We start from the raw sequence: 13,125 nt of genomic DNA, 5'->3' as shown, positions 1-13,125 counted from the left end.
TTGTGGAGTGCATGGCAAACAAGTTCTCCCACCAGAGCTGTGGATTTCTGCAACTCCTTGAGAGTTACTATGTTTCTTGACTGCCTCTCCGATTAAAGCTCTCCTTGCCCGGCCAGTCAATTTTGGTGGACGATCGTGTCATTGCATGTTTGAAGTTGTGCCATATGCTTTTCATTTTCTGAAAATGGATTTATCAGAGCTCTGTGAGAGAAAGCCTGGGATTTTGTTTGTCTGTTTAAAACTTCACCACAACTTTCTTCCTGACCTGTCTGCTGTGTTCCTTGGTTCCTTCATGAAGTTGTTTGTTCTCTAATGTTCTCGAACAAACCTCTGAGGCCAGACTGTGGTTGTAAAATAACAAAATGCACTTTTGCAAGATGATTTAAAAGCTATCTAAGCTTATCATAAACCCCTTAACTAAAGGTATAAGATCTACAAATGCACTGGTTATCACTGAAGAAAAATGCACCTCACAAGCATGTCCAAGCTGTGTGGCTTGTCTTGCTTTGGGGGAAATTTATTAGGGAGTTATTGGATTATTCAGCATGTCAGGACTGTTTTAGAGAAAGTGGACTTTCAGCTTCAGTGAAATGCCCATATGGTTGCAATCAACAGTAGCAAGATCTGGTATTTTGTCTGGCCTTAGAACAAACCTGGACAGTAAAATCTGGTTGCTGCTGATCAAACAACAGGTGAACTACCTGTCATACACTCCATGAGGTCTGGTTAACTTTGACCCCGAGGTCTGGTTAACTTTGACCTTTGGATAGAACGCAATCCTGCATAGAATTCAAAGTCACCGAAGGATTTAGAAAACTAAATGAAAGCATGAATAAAATGAAAGGGTACTGTGTGTAGAACGTAATGACATCTAGTAGCATAAATTAAGGTTGCAGACAAATAGTTACTTTTCCGTTTTCCGTCCCACTCCCACCACAATCTCATACTTTCACACCTGCACGGCCCACCAACAACCCTACAACCCCCTTTCGTCTCCCCTCTGACCCACTGCCTGCACTAAAGACCACTGAGGTAGATCTAAAGAGGGTCTTTCAGCGTTAGAAGACCAGTTAAGCTCCAGGTGCCTCATGCATAAAAGAGTGCGCAGCTTACATACAAAAATTTTGCGGTAGGGAGAAATTCTGAAACTTGCAGAAAGCAAGATATGGAATATTATTCCTCTGGAATCACTAACAAAACAAAACAAATGAAGTAGCACAACAGTGGTGCAGAGGTAAGGCAGAGTGGCCTTAGTTCTTGACCCAGCTTATCACAGGTTTGAGTCCCGGCCCGTTAACCTTTACTGCATGTTTTTCCCCACTCTCTCCCTATTTTCTATTAGCTCACTTTCAGAAAAATAAAGGCCACGAGTGCTGCAAAAAACAATGAAAAAAAGTGGTCCGACATCAAGGTTGATGTCAAAAGGTACTTAGAGGCCAGCCATCACAACCGACTCTTGCTTGGAGTTTGTTTCCAACAGTAAAATTCTGCAGTATAAAGTAATCATGAGTTGGACCAGGCCAATGTACGACTACATTTGTTAGGCATATTTGCGCATCACAAATGACCTGCACATTTATGGAATGAAAATGCTTCCTATTTCCAAAAGCATTTTCATTTACAGATGGCGTCCTTGTAGCAGTATGAGTGCAGTTAATAGCCACAGTCACATTTGGAAATCAGCTCCTTGCTGCAAATCCCAATTTAATTTCTGCTTGTTCAGCTGCAGTGTAGGGAAATTTTACATATTTGGGCAACATACGTATGAGGCTGACCCATATGGCTCGCATGGCACAACTCAGGGAGTTAAATCTATACATGACCAAAAAGAAAAAGTTTTACAGTTTACTTTGATTGACCTGATGGTTTTTCCCCTTTCTCCCTGAAAGCCTGCGCTGACCAACTAGACCTTCAGTACTGGCACCCACGAAAGCGTATTCTCTCCCTACTCCTCTTCCCTCTCAACACAAATGACTGCACCTCAGCGGACCCGTCTGTATTACACTTGAAGTTTGCAGATGACACCACTGTCATGGGTCTGATCCAGGACAGTGACGAGTCAGCATAAAGACAGAAGCTGGATCGGTTCTTCTATATCTTATTTTGGTGCAGGCAGCAGTGTAAACTGTCTGACTCGTTTAGACCTGTTTGTCTAACTGAGACAAACAGGTAAAAAAAGGAGATTAGGTCATTTATCTGTATTTGTTTTTAAGTACCCGTGTACCATGGGTGGCGAGTCCTCTTTCCATGCGCTTTCCAGGCTTTGCTGCAGATTAAAAGCATTAATGTATGGAGGATAACATCCTACTTATGGTAAACTTTTTTGAATTGTGAATACTGAATAAAGATGATAAAAAGCTGATAAAAAGACCAAATTTGAGTAAATAACTTTATGAGCCCAGATTCTTTGGACAAATATCAAAAATCTGGTGTGAATATACTAATATGCAAAAGATATGGGTCAGTGTGTAAACATTACCTTGACAATGACCAAATAGCTTTTTATTTGTGCTTAAGTGAGTTTCATGTTAACAAACATTTGAACCTCATATACAATGTAATGAAACCTTAAGGTCAACAATAATGCCAGGCAGTGCAGAAAGTGTGCAGTAGTTGAAGGGACTTTCACAACCCTGGATGCTGAAAGAGCAGTTGCTGCTAAAGGTCTCTTTCTGTTACCTCCTTTCAGACTGTCAACACCTCATAAATTACTCCCTGGATGCGAGGAGATGTTGATGCCTTTGTTTGCCACCGTATAAAGACAAGATCTGGAAAAATGAAGTAGTGATGGTAGTCACAGGAAAGACTACTATACAAGATTTGGCTTTTATTTATTAGTGCTGGGTAGAGAAGAGAAGGATGAATAACCTAATATCTATAGTAAGCCTGGTCTGTAAAAGGAAGACAGGGAGAGACAGAAAGTTGGCTGACTCTAGTTTGTTCATGTCCTCTCCTTCAGGCTCTTCCTCAGGCCCAGCTTTTCTTCAGTGCGTCCAGAGGACAAAACATTTCCTAAGCAGGCTAAGACAGCCAGTCTCTAGTTGTAAAATACATCATTCTGAAGGATTTTTTTTTTACTTCGAAATGCCTATTTTTCTCTTTTTTTATTACTCTCTTTTGGTTTTTGTAATAAATTCCAACCATCTTAGAGCAGAAAAAGTCAGATAAAAACTAAAATTAAACAATATGTTCAATAGTGTAAATATTCCACAATCATTGTATATTGTATACAAATAAGTAGAAGTATCTAAAAATGGAAATTAGAAGGGGAAAACAAGGAATCTCTTCTAACAGGGCACTTTAATTTCATATTCATGACTTTGTGGACAAGATCTCCAAAGACAAAGTTCTTCTTAGGCAAAGAGTTGAATTACTAAAAAACGTCTGTTCCATTACTTTTATTTCTGGAAAATAAGCTAAGCCCTCAAAGGCTGTGCGGTTCGCTAGTTTCAATAACCCATGGTACACAAATCCTATTGGAGTCAGCTCACGACGGTTTTCAAGGCTGCGAAGGTCACGCCGGAGGAATATTCCACAGATGGACTTCTAATTTGGACTGGACAATATTCTGCAGTGATCAGAAGATGTAAATGCTTACAATGTAAATCTAGGAGTAAACGTTTGGCCTTTTTAAACAGGGCTTGACAAACTGTTGACTATGAAAGACCAATAAATACAAAACATGTATAGAGTACTAGGAAATAGTGTTTGAAGCAGTGCAAGATATACTGACCAATATGCAACCACATATAGTTTGTATATACATAAATAATCACAATGTATATACTTAGAAGTCTCAAACAGCAGGCTATAACACTGGCTCCCCACTGTGGTTTCATAGCCTCTTTGAAAAGGCCTCAGCTAGCACCAAGCCTGCCAACAGGAGTCAAGATCATAGCTTAGTTCCTTTCCCATCTGGGTATAGTGACCACTAAAATGCATTCATCTGCATTTTAAATCACACATTTGCTCTTGATCTCACTGGAAGTGCCTTGAACGTGTTCAGGTTTCCGCCCTTGTGACTAAAAGTGCAGCTCCAGGGCTTAATTCTGCTCTCTGTATGGAACAAACGGTTTATGAAGTAGGCCACTGGTGTGGTAATGGGTAAGCAAACAGCTCAACGTTACAATAAATGTAACCCAATATCACTAAATTAGGAACATAAATATATATTAAGAGGGAACTGGGGCCAGAAGAAACCAGATGTTTCTAAACAAATGGCTAATCTTTCTGTTCTCCCTCTTTCCTTCTGTAACATAGACTTCTAGTAGGGAGGGGAAACAATTTTTTTCTTGCAACTTTAATTTACTAAAAAGACTACTCACATGTCATTTCCACTTTTAATTTCACAAATGAAGCCTCTTGACTGAGCTAATAGCTTCTCCTCAAGGGCATAATTCAATCTGCGACATCAACCATCAAAGTCCCTTCACATTACTATGTCCGGAGCAAGCTAACAAGAGGCGCTGCTCAAGAGGAGTGGGGGGTGCAGAGCTCATGTCCAGTGGCAGCTTCCATTTATTTTCTGAGTCTTCACAGTAAACAATTATAACACAGCTTACTTCAGTTAGTCAGCCAGTTATTAAGCAGCTGTATGGCTGATTTCAGGCCATGTTCAATAGTTAGCCAAAAGGAGATTGCACAAGGAATAGACTCAAGAAAGAAAAAAAGAGAGCACGCAGTCATGTGGAGGACACATCTTTCAACGAAACATTAATTATTATATTAGTTCTTGGAAAAAAAAGGAAGCCTTGAGATTCTGCTGAACAAATAGCACCAATGACAAGCACAAGGAAAGCACAAAGGGAAAAACTGGAGAATGGCCAGAAAAGGTTTAAGGTAAGTTTCTTTCTTTTACCTGTTTTTATGTCTAAACCCACCGTGCCCTACACAACATACATATTCACCATCTATCTATCTATCTATCTATCTATCTATCTATCTATCTATCTATCTATCTATCTATCTATCTATCTATCTATCTATCTATCTATCTATCTATCTATCTATCTATCTATCTATCTATCTATCTATCTATCTATCTATCTATCTATGTTTAAGAACAAATAATTAAATCCTTAAAATCTTTAAAACATACTGCACCCTAAAACAAATGGACAGTGCGTTGCTATAGGTTGCATGCAGGCTATTTAGAAAACTTTTTCTTTATTTGTTCATATCTGATCCAAAGCTAGCTATTTTGAAGATAATGATTCAAACTGCTAAGGATGTGTACCTTTGAAAATCAATATGCTCCGAGGGTCTAGATTAGTTAGATGGTGAATAAGGCGGAAAGAAAAAAGTTTCAATTAAAATGTATGAGTGACTGCCCACAACAAAAGACGAAACCCAAGCCTTGGAGAAGGCACCACATGCTATTCATTTTCTAAAGTGAATGGAGTCAGCAGGGAGGAGCAGGAAAGCAGGGAGCTGGAAAGGGAAAAGTTCACTTCACTAAACCACTCAATCATCTCTCCATAAGTGACTCTGTCATAATGGGGTTTCCTTTAAAAGCTTGTAAGAATCTGCTTTCACGAGTAAGTGTTGACAAGAGACTTAGCTTTGGCTCATCCCAAAAAAAAAAGCATGTGCTTTTAAAACGTAAAACTCTTAAAGTTGGGGGGGGGGGCAGAGAAATATGCTAATTCGTACTAGTTCATATAAGAATCAGAGACAGGTGGTGAAAATTCAGAGCTCTTTAATCATATTTTCATTTTATATTTATTTATTAATAAATTCTGTAACAACTTGGTATGTATTGGAATCAGGTGATGTTTAGTTTAAATGTTAAATGTGTGTGGGATAAAGAACAAGTGTTTTATTTACATTTTAAATAATCACCACGATTTTAAGTCACTAAATATATTTATTAATGAGCAGCTTTGTAGTACATAAACATACTCTTTACTTTTAGTCTGTTAACTACTTCTACAGCTGATAATTACTCCACTGGGGACATTTCTAAGTAGGGTTTTATAGAAAAACATGAATAGTTAGCATCTTACTAGTTGTAGCTACTTAGTACGGATAAACAGAAAGACGTTTCTATTGTCACAGTGAGCTAATAAATAGTCTGAGTGGGTACCCACAATGCAACAGATTTCTGCCATCTTAAAACACTTACACTGTCAACACTTTTCACAGTGGTTAATTAAATATAGTTATAGTTATTGACAATGCAGACTGTGTTGCATCTGTGATTAATAAAAATATATATTTTTATATATTTTTGCTTTTGCCTTTGTATCAAAATCAAAGTAATAAATACGTTTTAGATAATATTACAGTAACTGCAATAATGAGTATGTTTTATTATTTTAGTAGTAATAAAAATCATTTTGCTCATATGGTTTAAATAAAAGTCATAGATAATGTTGTAGATTCTAGCAAAAACAGGTAATCTGCATCCTGCCAGGGTTACTATCTTTTACAAAGGTAAAGTTGAATTTATTATTGTCAGTCAGTCAGTCATCTTTTATAGTTAGTATTATTATAATTATAGATCTTTTAGTACCTTATCTTTCCAACAGATGGTAAGTTTCAAATGGTAAAGTTCTTGTTACACACAAAACCTGTGGTGTTCATCATAAATAATCAGTGTTCAAACTTTCAGGGCTTTCAAGCTATTCATATGTGGAAACAGGACAAAATTGACATGTATTTATAGAAATAATAAAAAATATTTAAATGTTTCTATGTCAAATAATGGTGTAAAAAAGGTTAATGTTTCTTGCCAGACTGCTGTACATCAAAGTAGTTTGTGTAGAAAAAAGTGTCAAACTAATTCTGGTTTTCAGTCTTAAGGAGGAGTTAGTGTGTCCAGGGATATTTTGCATCCATGTTAAAATACCCTAACTTTTAAACTCAATAATAGCGTAAGTTCAAAAAGACTAATTGTTCAGTCATAAGTACATTGCAAGGTGAGTCCAACGTATTCGAGATGAGCTGGTGCCAATTTCAATTAGAGATGTATAATGCTGGTCAGACACCTTGCAAGAAGAGGGATATGATATCAGTGAATAATCTTCCTTTAGGATGATCAAATGGAAAAATGCTCCACATTCAAATTAGATTCCTTTTTTCCTAGGGTGACAGTTTTGATCACATGGTTGAAACCTGGACATAACTGACTTCTCCTATGAGATAATGATCCATCCATTGTCCTTTCCTTATCCGAGATTGGGTCACAAGCGAACCTTAGACAATCCTTTCCCCAGCGACATCCTCCAGCTCATTCTAGGGGAACCCAAGGCATTTCCAGGCCAGACGGGACATATAGCCCCTCTCAAAGGGTCTTAACTGGGGTCTTCTTCCAGTGTGACGTGCCCAGAAAACCTCTGGAGGGAGGCGCCCAGGTGTCATTCTGATTAGATGCCCGAACTACTTCGACTGACTCCTTTTAATGCAGAGAAGCAGAGGTGTTCAGCCGATCTTTAAGGTTGAATCCTGCCACTCTCCGGACAAAGCACATTTTGGCCACTCCAGGATCTTGCTCTTTCGGTCATGATCCTTATCTCATGACTTTAGGTGAGGATTGGTACATAGAACGGAACATAGATGAATGGGTACATCAAGAGCTTTGCTTTTTAGCTGACTGCTTTCTTTATCACAACAGACTGAAGCAGCGCCTGCATTACTGCAGAAGAAACCCCAATTGTCTGTCCCTCCACTGTTCCATCATACCATCACTTATGAACAACACACCAATATACCTAAATTCTCCTGCTTGAGGCAGAGACTTACCCCCAACCCAGAGGGGACAGTCCACCTTTTTTCAGTCAAGAACCATAGCCTCAAACTTAAGAGGAGCTGACTCCTATGCCGGCTGCTTCACACTCAGCAGCAAACCACTCAAGCAAACGCAGGAGGTCATGGCCTGAAAAAACCCCACAGAAACACATCCTCTGCGAAAAGCAAAAGGTTGAGGTTCCCAAACCAGACACCCTTCTCTCCACACCTTGCCATGGTATCAAGTTCATGCACATGACAAATAGGATTGGTGAGATTAGCCAGCCCTGGCGAAGTGCAATGCGTTCATCAGCTCCTGGAAGCCGCATCTGCAATGGAAGTCCTGAACGGGGTCCATTCAGATTCCATGTCCCCAATCTCCTGCAGGACATTAGAGAAATTCTCTTGGAGGTGTAAACTTAAGAACACTCAGGAAGGTTCCTCTACCAAATGTTCCCAGCTCCCCTCACCACCTGTTTGGATTTACCAGGTCTTTCTGTCCCTCTCTGTCCTTCTCCTCACCTGAGTATCCTAGAAGTTATACCTCAGGTCTGATGATACAATTACTAAATTGATCAAAGACATTTGGCCCAAGGTGTGATCCCACACAGAGAGGGATTTCTGTAGCTTTTCTGTGGTGAGCCTGGCCGGGCACCAGGACCAAAAGCTTGACCACCAGGCAATTGCCAGCAAGCTCCCTCTCCAAGCCTGTCTCTAGGAGGGTGCCCCAGTCTCCCTAATCTGGGCAAAGTTACCCTCTTGTTATCAGCCATTGTTGTCAGCCTCCCCTAAAGGCCAGTTTGTCATGGGAGACCATACCAGGAGCTCTGGAAAACAGGCTTTATGGTCATACTGGGATAATAATATTGCATATTAAACATACAGTAGTTTTGGAAAAAATAAAACAGGGTAACAATATGTTTCTGAAATACCCTTCCTAAAGCCCCATCCTAAACCAAAATTTACAGTGTATCCTTAAAAGCTGGGGGCATGTTAGGTAGTCAACACATTTAAAAGAATTTCAATCAGCTTTAATTCAATGAAGAAAAGTGGTCACATATCCAGACATATCTAGCCAGAACAATATTAGAAGCTTGCGGGTGGCAAAAAAAAGTGTGTGGTTTCTTAAGGAACTTCAAAGTAAATATTAGTGAGAGTGTGTGTATAAATATATATATACAGGTCCTTCTCAAAATATTAGCATATTGTGATAAAGTTCATTATTTTCCATAATGTCATGATGAAAATTTAACATTCATATATTTTAGATTCATTGCACACTAACTGAAATATTTCAGGTCTTTTATTATCTTAATACGGATGATTTTGGCATACAGCTCATGAAAACCCAAAATTCCTATCTCACAAAATTAGCATATTTCATCCGACCAATAAAATAAAAGTGTTTTTAATACAGAAAACGTCAACCTTCAAATAATCATGTACAGTTATGCACTCAATACTTGGTCGGGAATCCTTTTGCAGAAATGACTGCTTCAATGCGGCATGGCATGGAGGCAATCAGCCTGTGGCACTGCTGAGGTCTTATGGAGGCCCAGGATGCTTCGATAGCGGCCTTTAGCTCATCCAGAGTGTTGGGTCTTGAGTCTCTCAACGTTCTCTTCACAATATCCCACAGATTCTCTATGGGGTTCAGGTCAGGAGAGTTGGCAGGCCAATTGAGCACAGTGATACCATGGTCAGTAAACCATTTACCAGTGGTTTTGGCACTGTGAGCAGGTGCCAGGTCGTGCTGAAAAATGAAATCTTCATCTCCATAAAGCTTTTCAGCAGATGGAAGCATGAAGTGCTCCAAAATCTCCTGATAGCTAGCTGCACTGACCCTGCCCTTGATAAAACACAGTGGACCAACACCAGCAGCTGACATGCCACCCAGACCATCACTGACTGTGGGTACTTGACACTGGACTTCTGGCATTTTGGCATTTCCTTCTCCCCAGTCTTCCTCCAGACTCTGGCACCTTGATTTCTGAATGACATGCAGAATTTGCATTCATCCGAAAAAAGTACTTTGGACCGCTGAGCAACAGTCCAGTGCTGCTTCTCTGTAGCCCAGGTCAGGCGCTTCTGCCGCTGTTTCTGATTCAAAAGTGGCTTGACCTGGGGAATGTGGCACCTGTAGCCCATTTCCTGCACACGCCTGTGCACGGTGGTTCTGGATGTTTCTACTCCAGACTCAGTCCACTGCTTCCGCAGGTCCCCCAAGGTCTGGAATCGGCCCTTCTCCACAATCTTCCTCAGGGTCCGGTCACCTCTTCTCGTTGTGCAGCGTTTTCTGCCACACCTTTTCCTTCCCACAGACTTCCCACTGAGGTGCCTTGATACAGCACTCTGGGAACAGCCTATTCGTTCAGAAATTTCTTTCTGTGTCTTACCCTCTTGCTTGAGGGTGTCAATAGTGGCCTTCTGGACAGCAGTCAGGTCGGCAGTCTTACCCATGATTGGGGTTTTGAGTGATGAACCAGGCTGGGAGTTTTAAAGGTCTCAGGAATCTTTTGCAGGTGTTTAGAGTTAACTCGTTGATTCAGATGATTAGGTTCATAGCTCGTTTAGAGACCCTTTTAATGATATGCTAATTTTGTGAGATAGGAATTTTGGGTTTTCATGAGCTGTATGCCAAAATCATCCGTATTAAGACAATAAAAGACCTGAAATATTTCAGTTAGTGTGCAATGAATCTAAAATATATGAATGTTAAATTTTCATCATGACATTATGGAAAGTAATGAACTTTATCACAATATGCTAATATTTTGAGAAGGACCTGTATATGAGCCTATACGTATAATTTTAATCCTGTGTGGACTAGATAAAATCAACAATGAATTCAAGCCCAATTCTTGTTTCAACAATAATTGCAATAGTTTTAATTTTATTACTATCATTTGTGGACTTTATTGCCATGATTATAAAAAACATTTTAAAAAAATTAAATAATTGGCAATACATAATTTACTGCATACAACCAGGGCCCAACAAACACACATATGAATAATACCTATTATCAAATGAGGTACTTTAATATTACTAGTTCAATAAAGAGGTGCACCCACACTAACTAAATAATTGCAATAAATCATATTTGCCTCCACCAAGGAGGTTATGTTTTCAGCTGAGTTTGTTTGTGTGTAAGTTACAGATGGATTCCGATAAATTTTTTACCAGAGGTGTGTCTTAGCCCAACAAAGAATCCATAAAATATTGGTGGTGATCGTAATCTGGATCCAGGTTTTGTTTTTTCCAAAATGTTGGGTGGAGGAGGTATGCAGTCTCTGACTGTCTTGTTTCAAACGGATTGATTTAATTGATGCTCCCATAAAAAAAACATTGGAAATAGTTTAAACAGCATAGATAACAATTCAAACCATACTGTAAGTATTTGAGGTTTGAAGGATCTTTTTTTAATTGTTGTCACAATAAATCTGAATTTTATCATGATTGTTTTGTTATTGTGCATTTTTTTGCACAATAACAAAGCAATACAAAAATTGCCTATCTCCAAATCAGTGCATACACATACACCTGGAAAAAGAACTGTTTATATGCATAATTAAAAGCAATAAACATAAAAAGAATTCCATGCCAAGAATGAGTCTATGTGAACTTCTTATCAGAACTGCACGATTACTATTGGACTTAAAATAAATGTTAAAATTGAAAAGAAAATATTTGGTTAATCTATAGCTGTTTGTCGAGGAATTTTGCAAACGAAAAGAAAACATTTCCAAGTAACCATCAAGCCACACAAGACACTGAGAATAACATCACAATATGACAAGGCAGAACTGCTGCGTGCAAACACATTTCCAATGGAAAAAACATAAACCAAAAGAAAATCTGAACAACATGTGTTTTACACAAAAGCATCATTCTTGGAAAAACACTGTGGAGGGTCTACACAAAGGCAAGGCACATTGGAGAAGACAGCAATGCCATTCTCTACAGGGTGGCACAAAGGGGCCACACAGCAGACAGACCTAAAGTGCTTTGACTTCTTCCCTAAGGCATTAAAATCTCCCCTGATGACAATATATACCATAAAAACCAATGGTATGCATGGCAACATTATGAACAACAAAATGTAAAAGAAGAGAGAAACAAAATACGCCTCGTTGGGATTTTTCCCCTTTGAGTAATAACTATACAAATGGGAGAATAAGGCAAATAAAAAAACAAAAAAGAAGATGGGTTATGGCAGACAGTATCACTGCATGCTGCCGATGGAGTCGACGAGGGGAAAAGCAAAACTCACCATGGAGTTTTAATGGCAAAACATCCCGCCCCAAAGAGGTAAGGTCTTCATGAGAGAGGTGTGGCGGGAGGGTGAATAGTGTGGGGACACAGAGATAGACGGAAAAGCCATTATTAAACTAGCACACTTGACCAAACACACTTTTCACATTACACACTTTTTGACATGTCTGAACAGCACACATGCGGCAGGAAACAGAATGTCTGTGCACTAAGATGGATTTAAAAACCCGTAGAATAGTTTGAGGATTCATCTGCTCAAGCTGCTCTGTAAAGTGTGATAACATTTATTTGACAAACAGAACATGTCCACAGAGATTGGAGGGGGGTCATATCCTGACATTTGTCACATTATTTCTTTTCCTTTAATTTATCTCCCTTGATTTTTATTTTATTATTTAGCTTTATGCACATAATCATGTAGGATGAATTGCACCATGTAAATACAGCAAAGAATAAAATATGGGAAATAAGTTAGATTGTAGAGATAAAGAGCAAGTCTGAACAGTTTACCCAATTTGTATAACAACTGGGGACATCAGTAAAACTAACAGGAGTCATGCATTGTTGAGACAAGGAGATGTGTGTTTGCAAGCAGCATCTTTTTTTAGAGCAACTGTATATTTATGGCAGTTCATGGCCTTCTGGAAGATAGGGTGTGGGCAAATGTGTATCCAATGTGATTATGTTAACAAGTATGCAGCGTGTGTGTGTGTATGTAAGTGTGTGACCAGGAGTCATCCAGAGTTTAGTGTCTTTTTCAGGGTACACGAGTGTCTGTCAGTCTGTGAGTGTGTTTCTGGTGTTTACAAGACATCAGGAGTGGGAGTGTGTTCCTGTGTTTATTCTGCACGGTCAGAGATAGTGACAGAGCTCTATAAACAGTTTACAGTAAATAAGTCTCTTTCCCTAAAGCAATAAAGATCCAATGAGACTGAACTCTGTCCCTGTGAGCCAACCTCCCTAAGTCATGAAAAAGCTCACCCCCAAGTAAACCAAAGCACTCTGGAGCACTTCTTTATTTTATCGCTCTTGTTGCATGGGCTCTTCCAGTGATAGCACACAGTGTCCAATTAGACCTAGTACATGGATATGTATAAAAATGTTCTTCTGGGAGTCAGAAGT

General features: G+C 39.2%; 1 protein-coding gene across 4 annotated transcripts in view; it reads right to left on the bottom strand.

The window, feature by feature from the left end:
- The window catches only part of bcas3 (BCAS3 microtubule associated cell migration factor), a 465,863-nt gene that overhangs the window by 305,154 nt on the left and 147,584 nt on the right, over nucleotides 1–13,125 (bottom strand). For 3 of the 4 annotated variants that reach the window (XR_007042330.1, XM_047391219.1, XM_047391221.1), the window contains exon 17: nucleotides 12,002–12,046. The exons of the other annotated variant lie outside the window; for it this stretch is intronic. Coding sequence is in view for 2 of the 3 variants with exons in the window: in XM_047391219.1 (XP_047247175.1) it covers nucleotides 12,002–12,046 (45 nt within the window). In the remaining variant the exon portion in view is untranslated. The remainder of the gene's footprint in view (nucleotides 1–12,001; nucleotides 12,047–13,125) is intronic. 4 annotated transcript variants of the gene reach the window in all.

Source organism: Girardinichthys multiradiatus, chromosome 18 (genome assembly GCF_021462225.1).
Source record: "Girardinichthys multiradiatus isolate DD_20200921_A chromosome 18, DD_fGirMul_XY1, whole genome shotgun sequence".
Taxonomy (NCBI): Eukaryota; Metazoa; Chordata; class Actinopteri; order Cyprinodontiformes; family Goodeidae; genus Girardinichthys; species Girardinichthys multiradiatus.
This window is presented reverse-complemented; position numbering and strand designations above follow the sequence as displayed.